Genomic DNA, 15,279 nt, shown 5'->3' with positions numbered 1-15,279 from the left:
TGCATAAGGTAGTACGTTAAGGTGAATCTTGACTGTTTTCTTTTATGTAAACACAAATTTATATGAACACGGGGTAACTACATACTCAGAATCTTGGGTGTCTCCGTTCCAATTGCGCCCATATGACCAAGGTGGCTAGATATATATAAACTTGTCTTTTTCTTGGCAAGCCAAATCAAGTTTAAAGACATTTGAACAAGTTAATGTATCATACTAATAATAACATATGAAATACAATTCATTATAAATGTCAATTCATTTCATACAAATTCTCCTGTCGTGTTTTAGTAATACATGTCATTCACTGTGCACATGTATGTAGGGATGAAAGGCAAACAATATATAATATCTTTCTGAGGCTTTGTTGCTGTGACTGCCAGTTTTCCAGTATTCTCCAGTGAGTCTCTTTTAAAGATACACAACCTAACGTCCTATTGCTTCCCAGAAAAAAATTAACACTGCACACACACCCACCTCCATGTTTTGAAAGCCATTGCTTAACTTATGAGCTATCGATCGATGTATGAATGAAGGAGTTACAAAATAAAACCGCATCATGGACCTAGGCTGCATGTAAATGTCGCTCCCCAGCGCTCGAATTACTGCAGTTTGAGCTCTAACCGTTATGATAAAGTATGGTGCATATGAACTGCAGCATTTGACTTGTTTATTGTGTCGAAATGCAAGGAATTGTATTTTGTTTGTTCGCCTTAATGCGAGATATGTCAAAATAAAAAAAAAAAAGATGCCCAACACCTCTTCACTGGCGTCATTGCATTCCCTTGATAAGATAAGCATGATTTTAGAAAAATCCCACTCCACGTTGAAAACTCGTCATGATCAACTGCAATTATGCAATGGATTCACAAACCGGTAAATATAAACAAAGCTATAGGGTATTCATTTTGCTTGTTTAACTGGTCGAAGGTAGGAAAGGTGCCGACCATGCTCTACACTGTATGAGCATATGGCACTTCAATAAGCTGCATTGTAATCCCTGTTCAGTAGTGTTAGAGATCTCTCCGATATGTTATGTCCAGTCCTACAAATACACACTGATTAATACATGGTATCGAACAGGTTCACTGCTGTTTTTTTTAATTGCAATAGAAAAATAAATAGTTCACTGCTGCTTTTGGTGGCTGCTCTCCGTCGTCATTATTCGTAAACCCAAACCTTGCGATCACAAGATGCAAAGTGTATTACCAAATCGTGTTACAATCCACATAGCAACATGGTGACTTATCCAAACCAAATTACCCAATATGGTATGAGAATAACTGGACTGCTATGCTAAAACCTGAAGTGTTATATATGTATAATCAAATGAAAATAGTTATGAAGCTCTTTGAAATAAAGCATTTTTCCTCCTCTAATATAACCCCGTTGCCTAAATTCAACATGTGACAACCAGTTAAAATATGACGCTGTATAGTACAATTTTCCTTAGCGTCTTCAAGAGCACTTAGAATTAAGTCGCTGGTGAACTGGTGAACTAGTGAAAACTCCTAAGAGAGTGAAAACACTCACTTGAGAGATTGCCTTGGCATGGATATAATGCTATTGTGTACCACTCGTGGGGAAAATAGATTATTCATTTTTGTATACTTCTGTTTTCATTTAATAAATCTAACTGTTTTTATGCTAACGCCACGAAAAAACTGCTCAGTTGCCCATCAGCCTATATTAAATCCAGGATAACCCAACTGCTATAGGCCTTATACAAAAACACTTCCTTCTGGTCAAAAATGTACTGAATGAGCCAATCTATTTTTAAGAAGGATTTAAAATCATTTTGGTGGATGATAATTTAATGAACAAATGTCGTCGTATTTGAGGCAATTGTCTGTCTCGACTGTTGAGATCAGGTGTGACAGGAATGGTAGTCTGCTAGAAACCGAAGTCCGTTTCCTATTACTCTGCACAGGTGACATTCGCCCTATGTATTTACCCACTACTTTCGACTACCCCTAACCTATACTTATCATATGCAGCCCTGGACTTCCATTTTAGAACTACATGTACCATCCTTGTCATACCGTTATTATAACTTCACTATGCGATAACGTTTAAGTTCACGACTGATATCAAGGGTGTCTATCCCGCGGAAATGCTGAAGTGTCTCAGTGATTCTTTATTTGGCCCCACCCTGGGTTTCTAGTCGCACGGATTAGCTCACCTATCCGCGCTTGACGTGCCGAACTCAATTAGCTAACAGGGTGCTGTGATAGAAGACAGGAAGATGGGGAATCAACGCCCAGTGTACGGGTGCGTCCAGTAGATAAGAGCCATTCGATCTAACACGATGCTTTTAAGTTAAATGGCATCTTGTAAAATACCACTTTCTAACGGCACTAAACAATCTGTTTGACCTATCCCGGACAAAACAGACAGCCTGCTGCCAACAATCTGGTTCAGAACCAGCCAATTAATGTATCTCACGTATCAGAGATGAAAGATGAACTCTAGAGATTCTGACCTTGCCCAGCAAAGCAGAGAGTGCCATAGGTGTGCATGAAATCTAGTTTCGGAATCGGCGTATTTCTTCTCTGCAGACATGCAGTGAGAATAGAGTGCACGTTTATGCCGTCTCCAGATCATTTCGTCATTAAATTGACATCATCTTGTTTACGCTGGTTTTAGGATCGATTTTCTCTTATGGAAATCAACCAACCATTAGGGCCATCATTTTCTGGTGATCATCAGCGAAATGACCAGCTCGAAAACCACTGGAAAACTTATATGAATCAGATAGATATGCCTAACTGAAAAACGATTATGTCAGCACTGCATCTATCGTCACATCTTTCCAAACTCAAGAGGACTCGGTAAGCAAACGCTAATATTTACCTTTTTTTATAAACTATATCAAACATTCGGCAAATAATTATGCGACCCCCCCCCCTCCCGCTACACGTACCTGTTACCTATAAAACCTGAAAAATACGCTTACTTTTGTTGAATATAGGAATGATGCTTTGTTTCTAGTTAGAACGAATAACAGTTTAAAAACAACAAAAACAATAGGTAAGAAGTCACGTGCGTTGTTCGTGGTGAGAAGAAGGAACTTACATGCAGAGATAAGACCAATTTGTGTTGAAAGAATCGGTTGTTGCATTACATTCCCAAGCACAAACTCAAGTCAACAAAACACCGACAAAAAATACAATAAAATTCTACAAGTGTCCAACGATGGCATATGCTAGATTAAAAAAAGTAATATATATTTAGGTACCATTCAGCCTTATTATTGTAACAGAAAATCTCAACCAAACGTAATCATGAATTGCGCTGTCTTTACCGGTGCTTGAGGACGTAACTTCACTACCTTTCTTTTGAGTGTGTGTGGTTAAGAGCATTATTTATATAATTCTTATCTACATGTATAAATTAATAATGTTCTCAGTAGAGAAGATTAGCAGCGCTACGTAATTGCACCTGGATATAAAAAGTGAAAAGACCTCAGTCCCTTACCCGGCCATATCCTCTGGGTCTTCTGGAATACTGTGTCTTGCCGCGAACTGACGAGGCAGGAGTCCCAGTCCATTCAAATCATACGAATTCCACCGCGGGATACCGGGGCTGAAGCCCGGGAGATGGTAGTCCTCGGGGAGGGTGATAGAATGCGGTCTCACGTGCTTGCGTCCAGTCTTTCCAGCGCGCATGAAATCTGCACTCCTGCCTTCCGAAGAATTGGATCGATGAATGCGACTTCGATCATTTCGGTTCGCAGTGCCGATCCCGTCATTAGCGTTATAGCAGCCATTGCTACCACCAAGCCCGGACACTATGTTCCTGTTCACATTCGTTTCATCATTATTGTTATTCTTTTGAATGAGCTCACACTGCACTGCTATATCCCGTTGCCAGGGAAATCGAACTTCCGGGGTCGGGCCCGTGATGTCGACGTCACGGTAGTAAAAATCAACATCTGATATTTTAAGAACAGAGTACTCGTCTGCGCTGTCTACGCTGGCATAACGCTTATTACGTCTGGGACGGTGATAACCGTTACAACCGTCCTCTGGCATACCCGGGTGCCAGCTGTGGTTTTTGTACAGTTTATGGGAGTAGTGGCGGTGACCTGAGCTGCTCGTGCTGCTGCTGCTGCTGTGAGAAGAGGAAGAATATTCAGCCCTGTCATGATTTATATCCATGATGATATTGTGCAAGTCTGATGACATAGAAGTGTCTACGAATATACTTCGAAGTTCACACAAGACCGCATCCCTATTTGATTCATGGTCCCTGGTCAATAATAAACCGTTATCACGTTTGTTTTTTCGATGGCTAAGTCTTTTTTTCTCATTCGAAGCTGAAAGTTTTCCCTTTTCCGATCCTAGGTTATTTGGTTCTTTACAAGTATTTAGTAGTTTCCCCTTGTCGATACAGTGTGTTTTTGTTGTATAAATCCTTCCAGGGTCGCTGTTATAATCTTTCACTTGTAGCGTACGCAATTCCCTGGTTTTCTTGGTCGCTTGGTGCACTGTGTTTATGTCATCCAACGCATCACTGTATCTCTCACCGTCTGCTGGTGGCGTTAAAACGCACGTTTTAATGTTTGGGTCAGTCAACGACGCCTCTACACTTCGGTTACTGACTCCGACTTTATCGAAAGCTCTTTCTGCGTTTCTGCTGTGGCCGTGAGTCCTTGGCTCTTGAACGTCTGCTCCGTCACCAAGCCTGACGCTGTTTACGTTTGACCATGTATGAGGTGAAGGCTCAGTCCAACGTCCTGTTAAAAGAAACAGCATATTGTATATATGTGTCATATAAGTTGTCGAATTTACTGAATAAACAAAAATGGATAGAAACACGACTTGTATTTCGAAATTTTGTCGACAAACGATAATTTGACATGAGTATTACTATTGCATTGAGCTCTCGCATCCCACTCCATTATACAATTACATCTTCAAAATCAGAAAATCCGTAAGACACCTACAGCAGATTGGTTTTTAATCTTTACCCATTACAATGTTAAAAAATGTTAGAAAATAAAAACAGCATAGCCTTGGGGTCAAAAGAAACATGTCTCGGACACAAAAGAATTTATCATATGTGATATCTGCGCAATAACATATTTAATGTTAACAGTTTTTTTACAATAAAGAGAACGGCAGCACAGGCTGGAATAGGGCTTACTAGATATTATACAGTTTAAAGTTTACTTTCTGCGGTATGAGAAACGCTTGTTATGAGAGACATGTTATGAAAGATGTAACCTAAGACAGTTTCTGACAAAACAAAACCTAAAAATTACGAAATGCGCTTCCGCATACAGGAGAAACATTTCCATGAAGTTTTTCCATTCGCTGTTAGTTAGAACCCATGGAAAAAAAATTAAACCTGACATCTAATGGGAAGTAAAAGATAACAGGTACATTATGACGCATACAACTAATTTTTAAATCGCGAACCCTATTATCTTACTTGTACGTTTGTTTGGGGATAAGAAAACTGAATATCACTTACGATATAACTGTTCTCTATGTTTTAAATATTATGTCTCGATATAATTATCCATATCTGAAACATGTCTTATTACGTAAATACAATAATGAAATACTTCAAATTACGAAAAAAATATTAGCGAAATTAATAATTAACAATGCATCGCAGTATGGAATATCTCTTCGTCTGCTTCATGCTCCTGGCGTTTGGAGGAGTATTACTGGGAATCGGCTCGACTTTGGGATGAAACTAGTCTCAGATGAAAGCTCTGCTCCCTCGCGGAAGATGTAAATATCCGGTATTATATTTTCAACAGGTCACTTTTTCATATTATGCCCTTCTCTTTGCATTTAAATGGCTTAATATCTAAACATCATTGCTACCCAACACTTACTAGTAGTTACCCAAGAGCAGGTCCCACCATTCTAAGATACGAGAGTCGAGGAAAATGAGAGGACAGCCCTTCAGTGCCTTTTTATTACCTGTTTAGATATCTTTTTAAATGTGTAATTGAACAACAGTGTCACATCAAACAATAAAGTTTCAATATATTTATATAAATTGAAAATAGGACTGTGAACAAATGATGCGTCTATGCTGTAAAAGCTGCGATATATGCCCCCCCCCCCTTCTGGGACACCGTTTCTCTTTTTCCGTTTATTTATGCGTACTTGACTGACAACACTCACAGAATTCAGACGGCTGCACAGCCTGCTGCCGCAATCACGGTCATAAATATGAGAAAGCATTGATCAAACTATCACCTCGCCCGTTCATTTACTGATAATGGAAAACGTCTGTCACAGCTTTCGCCCACGATTGTCTGTTAATGATAAAGATGGCAGTTATCAAGTCATTACTCTAAAAGCAAGTTCGCATCACCGTATTCTACGGCAGTTAAGGAATCGTTTAATATGCAAGCACACGCAAAACAAAATGTGATTAAATAACCTATACCAAAGGCCTTATCAGATATCTGTGTGTATTTCTACAATCAAGTTTCTAGCTATTGTTTGACAGATATCTAAAATGTACATGTACCGCTATAGTGTAAACACAACGAATGTCCGTGCTTCGATGCATCAACTTACACCGTATACTTACAGGAAAGCCATCGCAACGTGATATACAGATAAATACGAAATTTAAAAAGGAGACAATGAAAGGTGGGGAATATAAAAAATTTATTCTGAGATTACGGACAAACTGAGAAGTCCTGACCTAGTAGCGGCAGGCTAGTAGGACGAGATCAAGCATTCTATAAATCAATGCATTTATAGTGATTTATTTCCTGGGATTCATTAAAGTAAAGTTTCATAGGGAATCAGTCGATGATCTAATTATTTCTTTCTGAGATAAATTTGCTGCGAATATCTCAAAAGAAAAAAGGAAAATCAAATCGAATCTACTCTTCAGCAAATGAATTAAACATAGGCTTACGCTTTAATTCCGTCCTATGATAATTACCATTTTTCAATGCAACAATAATCTGAAGCACTGGTCCCATATTCTCAAAGGTAATTTATCCTAGGTGTCACCTAGTCAAAGTCTACTTAGCAGCATTAGGGTTGTTAGTTGGAGAGGCGCAGATATAGTATATCACTGTGTTTGTTGTGCTGGTGAAGCATGCAGTCCTACCTGGGGCATTGAAATAAGAGTCTAACCTTCCTAGTGTTTCAAATACGATTCTGGCAACCTAAAATTGGAATCCTTTTTCATAAACTATTTGAGCAATAAGCAAGATACCAAGAGCTAAGTTTCTGCTAAGTTTCTGCACCGTGCGATCGAACACAACGATTCGGGAGGCCGACGGCGCGTTGCGCGCTACAGAACCTCGATCAACCTTCGAGATCGACCCAACTTTGGTTCGCCAGCGACTCGTCGCAGTGACCTCGACACTTAGTTCAGTCCCCCTTCATACCTCTGGCACAACAGTAGCTCGGCAAAGAGACTGCAAAAGGGAAAGGAGATATCTCCATAGACGTCAGACAATAGAAATATCAGCTCTACCTGCCTTTTTCTTTTTAAATAATATCTTTACTCTGACCTTGTCCAAAAACTCCATGACGAAAGTCTCTTATACTGGAATGCTATCTACAGGAGTACAAGGGTACAAGCTACTAACAGATGTTTCAATTCCAACAAACCGATGTATAAGTAAGATAAAACACATTGGGAGTTTGGAGGGTAATTGAACGTTTTCCTCTTAATATTATAAGCTCGTTCAACATCCATGAAATGGCTAAAAGTGAAAAGTAAGAAGCGAAACATCACTTCTCTGAATCTGCAGTGGAGACGACAAAAAACGAAACTTGGCCAAACCTGTCTGTTGAAATCAAGATCTAATACATCAAGTAGCCGTTTATACGATCGCGTACTAGACTCAGTGAGAATACTGATAAGGTTAGCTTTACTTCCTTGTTCTTTTTCCTGGCACAGATCTGAAGTCCTCGATATGGATAAGTGCCAAAGACTGAGAGAAGTGCTGATAGCGGATTCCGTCAACCATTACAGCTACTGACGGCCCCTTCTGACATTAATATACATTCTGTCTTCATACGCTATGCAAGTAGATGAGGCATCAATCTCTAAACCTGTTAGCATACAGGGCAAGGCCGTGCCACTTTTTCAGAAATCCATCTTTCAGAGTTGCACCAAGCTGACCTGTCCACTTTATCCAAGCCCTCTTACATGTACAATCTCTACAAAAACTGTAGAAAATCACTCCATGACCTCGACACTACACTTGATAACACATAAGGTATATGGTACAAAGCAAGTCATGCAGTGTGCATATAGCTAATCAGAAGCAGTTCTACACGTTGGACATGATCCCATTCCTCAACCCTAGATGTGCCCTCTTCTATCCCGTCTCCTTCTAAATAAAAGGAGAGATAACGAAGGTAACATTCGCACAACAGTATTTTTATCCCCAGGAAAAATCCTGGATCCACAAGTGCTTATGCCACGATGGGGACGCCTTTAAAGTCTGACCAATGTGCCATCAACTTGCCTTGTTTATCACGATCTAAAAAACTGATCACTATATGTCATCAATTTGCCCATTTTACCACAATCAAAAGTCTGCCCACTATGCCATCAACTTGGAATTGCCTAGTTTATCACAATCTAAAGTCTGCCCACTATGCCTTCAACTTGGAATTGCCTAGTTCATCACAATCTAAAGTCTGCCCACTATGCCACCAACGTGCCTACTTTACTACAACCCTAAGTTAGCTAGAGATACATCATGACTTTGATGGTAACTGATCTAAGGATTCAAAGACATGCAACTGCATTCACGTCTGCGTACAAAGCGAGTGGAAAAAATAACTAGAGACGCCACAGGATTTTTGTTTTGTGTTGTGTTGTAGCAATTCTGGCTTTAAAGCGTTAAGTTTAACTGCAAAGAAGACAAGTTGCTCGATTTTTTTTTGTCCTTTTTACTGATGTCAATACAATCTGTTGATTGGAGAAGTCGTATCTGTATAAAGTATAGTTCTGTGTGGAAATGATCGCCGTTTGATTGCGGACGCCCGACCGATGGTCTTTGACACCGGGATCATAAAGGCTCTTTGCTTATTCACTATTTCTCATTGATATTTTTTCAAAAATGTTTTAAACTTGACAAAATTAACACTTATTTACAAAAGTGCAGTAGGATAATTAAAACACTTTAGAATACAGACAAAGATATCATTTATGTGAAAACACGTCTGCTTAGATCAGCTGCCAGTAGGCCTAAGAGTGTACCGGTATATAATGTATTCCTTGTCAGAAAACCCCTAGATGTTATGGAAAATATTGATCTGTGAAATTACTTTGAGGTTCTTAAAAAGCATATTTCTCTTTTCTCTTGGAAAATGTTACATTTACAGCAAAATATGCAACGTAACTCAGCGCACCTCACTGCTTTTTCTTTGATTACCATAACATAGTTCTCAACCCACGCAGCTCAATCACGAGAGTTTATAAACAAAAGTAATCTTTCATCTATTTTAGAAACTTGATTAAACCCTATCCTTCCAGGAACAGATATTAACGTCTAATTTCATAGTGAATGTAATTACATCCACCTCACTGAATATATGCACGTAAGACCCACACTAATGACGCCGTGGACTGTTTAGAACAGAAAACATTTCCAGCAGCCATCAAAATTTGTCATCACGCTTCTCTTATTCGTACCATTAGTTTCTTTAATTGCTTCTTTTATGGATAATTCTCACGTTTGTAATTATTTTTCTTTGATAAACATCCATTTTAGAGAAAAAGCCTCTTCTTTCGATTATCTTTCAGCATCCTTGATAGCAAGCAAAATCATTCACTTTGATCAACTTTATTTTAATAACTCTTCATAAACTTCATTATCATGCGAAGTATACGTTTACCTCAAATCATGTAAAGTGTACCTATTGCAAAAAACCAACTGCACAGACTAGCATACTTTTTACATAGTTTTTATACTATCAATTTTCTTGTCCTGTCACATTTGAAGACTGCACAAAGAGCGATCGGCTGATCTTTCATCCTGCCTAGTGACAAATGAACAAGTCAGGTAATAACGTCGGGAAAGTTGCATTGTTGGATTTATCGCCTGAGAAAAAGTGCACATTGATGGGGATTCACTGAGATGTCCTAAAATCTGGCTACTTGGAGTAAAATCAGGCGAGGGTTTGTAGAGTGGGATCAGAAATAATGGCAGAATAGAGAGTTTAGTGCGATGAATTAGCCAGATATTTTTCTGCACAACAGTACGAATGCAACATGATTATATGTATTGCTCTCTCGGACGACTTTTCACGCAAAGAATTTCATCTTTATCGCTAAAGAATTATTCTCACCTCACGCGAATCCTCGCACTTTTTCTGGTCTAGAATGACGTCAAGCAGTGCCAACAGCCTCGTTTTAGATTGTATGGATGCTTCCATTAGAATTATAGAGTTTGAACTAGGCATCGATCCCCATTGCTCATTTTTAATATAAATATTTTAATCAAGATACTAGTTGAGATTGCGATTCCACTTCTGTATCTCCCTGCACGCGTCATCAATAATGTGACATCACCAAGGACATGCAATGTTAACGCCCAAGCCAAAGATAAAGATTATTCACGCTATTTGTAACAGGAAGGCTACCCCTCAATATGATACAACATCCAACATTTACACATTACTAGTAGCAACCTTAAAGATCTCAAAATTTACTTTTTGTAAATAATATGAAACAATAATGAAAATAGTAAAGTCTTATCTTTCGTTCTCATACCTTCATGAAAAGCACCTTTCCGGGTAAAAAACTCGGAAGATATACTTGCCCCCCCCCCCCCACCCCGGCCACCAAACTACCCAATTAAGTGGGGGTCGGGGTACAAGTAAATCACCTGAATAGAGGCTATTTACCTGCATAGCCTCATATCCTGATGAAGATGCTCTGACAGACAACGAAATATTGAAGGTAAACAATTCCAATATTTAGCTGTTGATTGACGAAAAAATTATTTTATTCTAAGGGACATTAAGCTAGCAGACCCAAAAGTAATTATATTGGGACATTTTGGATTTTTAACACTCCAAATATTTTACACTCGCAAAAATAGAATAGCACGTTCATTTCTAAGCTTATTTTCTGACCAGACCTTATGGACTTTTCCTCTAGTTAGCTAATGGTCTCCTCATTCATCTTGACAAGTTTTGTAAAAAGACGGTTAATTTTCAGCAACTCGCTCTGGCTCCTCTCATGTCTAATTTTCCTTTCCTTGGTTACTACACTAATCAGCCACTCGCCTGATTTTCTGACGGAACAGACAGAATCTTTATGTTACGTTATTACATTCCATTTCTGCACGTGTCTAAGACAAGATAGCATGAGGTCGTCGGGCAGACGGGGGGTTTCGGTTATGAAAGTTGGAGCGACTCGTCGCAGGCGAGCTGCCACTGGGCCGAATACTGGACGCTTGCGTTTCATACATTATGTTTATCTAAGATGGTCTCTGGATGCTTGAAAGTGCAACAATGATGATCAAATTAAAATGTTAATTAATAGTGGTACAGGGCACTAGAAGCAACCCAATCTGATATTTTGATTTTATCTAATACTAATGCTTCTAGTCTATCGTGTGTATTTTTTCATTATCTTGTTTTACAATCAGAGGATCGGTGTAGTTACACAAGAAATTCAGTGATTTTCTCCATTTTCTATCATAGTAAAAGCTGTTAGGATTACGATTGCCCAATGTCACAACAATATCACCAAAAATGTGGGTGCAGTGATAATTATACAGCCAATGAAAATGCTTATGACGAGAGAGGGGGGTGTTGCCCCTGCACTACTGGTAGGTAAGCCTTGCTTAATTGCAACACTCCTTTTCTTTAGTTACACATAAGGAAATATGTTAACACAACACTTTTCGTAGTAAGATCCCAAATAAATATGTAATTAATTCAATCCTCCGCCTGATCTATTTACGCCTTTCCATTTGCTAACACTCAGTTTCAATTTGAATTTCTTATCAGAACACATTAAATCAGATAGGCTATCGATGTGTAAATTTGCGAATTTCAAAATGATTGTTATTTTTGATAAACGTTTAGGGTTACTGCTAGTTCTAATGCGCTGGATACATAAGAATTCACCTGGGAAGGAAAAAGCATGCATGATTGAAGCACTTAGCATCAAAATAGCGCTGGATTAACGCGGGATTAACACTCTGCGCTCCCTGGACTTAACCCTTGAAGTGTTGACGAAATCTCTGCAGAGATTTACGCTGTGTGTTGCCGCTGGACGAAATGCGTGTAACTGCTGGTTAATCTTTGCTTTGAGTGCGCGATACAACAACACTGCCCTGTTTCTCTTCATACCGGCGTAAATACAGGCAAAAATAGAGGGTCATCCAAGGGTGAACTTATATCATTATTACCGTATTCTATACGTCACACAGCAAAACGCTGTCTGACTGTCTGTCTGTCCGTCGTCTGCCTGTCTGCCTGTCTGTCTGTCCGTTTATCTGTCTGTCTGTCTGCCTGTCTGTCTGCCTGTCTGTCCGTTTATCTGTCTGTCTGTCTGTCTGTTTATCTGCCTGTCTGTCTGTCTGTCTGATTGTCTGATTTTTTGACTGCCTACGCTTGTACTTTGCACTATATCTTTTGTATAAAAGGAATGGGGAGAGTGTTTTTAGTTTCGCAAACATATACACTGTGACGCCTCGGTCCTTTACCATAATTTCCTTCATAAATTAGAAGTTTGCCGTAGGAGCCTGGCACTTGAGTGCATAGGTTCTTTGCGTGACCAATATAGGACGCACGACACCAGTAAGAGTAAAAATGTCACGAGCACATGCCCCTTGGGCGAGTCAGCGAAGTAAAAAAAAAAAACTTAAATTGTCACTACGATGTCGCAATGACCCCAATTTTCTTTAGAATATTAAATATAATGCAAATAACCCTATGTTATCTGCTGGGAGGAATGTTGTCTCCGGGTGGGCTAGAACAATGGATCAAAGAATTAAAAAAAAAGATCCGATTTTGTCATATCGAAACAGAAAATTCTACATGTATATGGTATTTGTTTGGTCAGTATCTTGCGAATGCCAGAAACTATCTCTGCACTTCTGAATATGATTTTACGCTTGCAGTTGTTTTTCTCGCTGAACACACCGAGTTCAAAGCGGTATAAAACTCTGGCGGTTCAGGCATCTCTTTGACAACAACCAGAACAGCCGATCGCGAATTACCTGATAGTCAAGGTTTACATTATGTAACAGGCACGCGTAGGTGAGTTATTTAACGGAATTACTATTGCTACATGTGCCAAGACCATACGCCTATCAACTAGATACCCTGGTAAATTTCTTAAGGTTTGGTTATATTCAGTATTACTAATATTCGCTTTTTCCTCGTTTCTTTTTTTTTTCAGATGCATGTTTCAAACTACGTGTTAATAAATGTATTTTCCAACACCATTATTCTAAAACACCAGTTGGTCCGCTCGTTTTATCCAACTTTAAGGGAAAACGCCTAGCTTCCTCCCACGTCTCGAAATTAATGCCAAACCGAAGTGCAGTAACTGCAAAAATACATTAGGTCGATCCAATTTGATATATCTTATTAACAAAGCCTGCGAAACTGGAGGTGCTTCCGTGCATCTGTATTGCACATATGAACATCGTCAATCCTCCCTTTGCTGTACCTGACTTGAACTTATGCTAAGTATCTTTAAAACATGCACCTACGTTTGGACGCGCACGTGCTATTTTGTCTAATAATTTGTTATGCTGTATACACGAACAATTGCAAATAAGCCAATCGTATTAAAATACGGTGTTTTGAATCCACTATAACATAACTCTTCATACAGCCAACCTCAGAGGACGCTAGTTTACCTGCTAAAATGCAACATTAATTCAGATTAACTGTTCACAATCATATCGATAGCCAATCTCCTAGAAAGCTATTATACGGTATACCAGAGCGGCGACGCCTGTCTTAAAACAAACGTTTAAAGCTACTAGCTTGTTTTTATTAACTCACCTGTTCAGCTGGTGAGTAACTCCTGTCTTAAAGTTATATCACCTTTCTGCGACTGCTACGAATGACACACATTACTATATATACTATACTTTACTTTGCGTTATGCTAATAAGCGATGGCGTGGGTCAGCTGTTTAATATCAATTCCTCATCGCACCTACCTCAGACTACAAGCGGTTTAATGCCACTACAGCCGCTACTGAACCGGTCCCGTGGAGGCATTCAGAGCGGTTAACTGTTCAGTCCCCCAGACAGTAGTGTAATGTGTGTACACCAGATGGAGCGGCCGTGCGGTATCAACACCGTATCAACTGTGTATTCACCAGCTGATACGACGGGAGACGTAAAAAGGATAGAGGAATGGTAGAATAGTCCGTTAGAAAGACTGACAGTGTGAAAAAGGAAGAAAGACGTGCATGTAGGAGCAACAAGACGAGGAAAAGATGAATTCACAAACTACTCAAGGCAAAACATCAGTGAAGTCTTTCAAACCAAAAAATAAAAAATAAATAAAATGCTGAGTTGAGCACCGTTCAGCCTGACTGCGGCTGCTTGGCTGAGGTAAATCTTTATGACACTCCATTCAATGTGGCAAACATTTCCCCAGCCTTATCTGCTCACAAGCGGATGTAATATCATAGCATCTCTCATAACTCAAGTGCTAGACGCAACAGCGAGCTTTTATTGACCGACTGAACGGAATTATTATCATGGCTAACGATTGTTTCAACAGAGGCGCTCCCTGAACCTACGGATGGATCTTTAAAAAGCTATATTGCGTACAAACCTCGTGTAGCTGTCCCCTGACTGGTCTGCACTGTTTACTCGGTGACAGACCGGGGGTCGAAAAAATGTAAAAAAGAAGGGGTGGAGAAAGGGTTTTACCTGCAAGAGTGTTAAGAGTGCAAAAGACAGATACTTAATCAATTCAGTCAGGAACATTTTCAAGAGATTGCTTCTAACTAAACCCCAGAAAACGGTGATTCAAACTAGTGATTACCTCTTTTAAGGCAGGTGACAAAAAAGTCATTGAATTGGACGATTGAGACCATAAGTGCCTCTTACGAAAAGTATGCACTTGCAATTAAGTATTTCAAAGGAGAGATATAATAATTTCAAATACATGTATATAAACAAACCGAGATTAAAAACACATTTTTCTTTACAGAACTTCATGTCTGATATACCGTAACAGATTAATCAATTCTTTGTTATTAGCAAAATTTGGCAAAATAAGGTCTGGTGAATTATTATGCCTCAATATTTCTCCAACATGAAATAAGGGAGGAAAAAAGTTT

At 39.2% G+C, this 15,279-nt stretch overlaps 1 protein-coding gene across 4 annotated transcripts in view; it reads right to left on the bottom strand.

The window, feature by feature from the left end:
- Positions 1-15,279, bottom strand: part of LOC106182065 (uncharacterized) — a 99,405-nt gene that overhangs the window by 57,921 nt on the left and 26,205 nt on the right. For all 4 annotated transcript variants that reach the window (XM_087014453.1, XM_087014455.1, XM_087014457.1 and 1 more), the window contains one exon: positions 3,475-4,735. In XM_087014453.1, the coding sequence (XP_086870579.1) occupies positions 3,475-4,735 (1,261 nt within the window). The remainder of the gene's footprint in view (positions 1-3,474; positions 4,736-15,279) is intronic.

This window comes from Lingula anatina, chromosome 6 (genome assembly GCF_051362555.1).
Source record: "Lingula anatina isolate TDL-2025a chromosome 6, LinAna3.0, whole genome shotgun sequence".
In the NCBI taxonomy this organism is placed as follows: domain Eukaryota; kingdom Metazoa; phylum Brachiopoda; class Lingulata; order Lingulida; family Lingulidae; genus Lingula; species Lingula anatina.
This window is presented reverse-complemented; position numbering and strand designations above follow the sequence as displayed.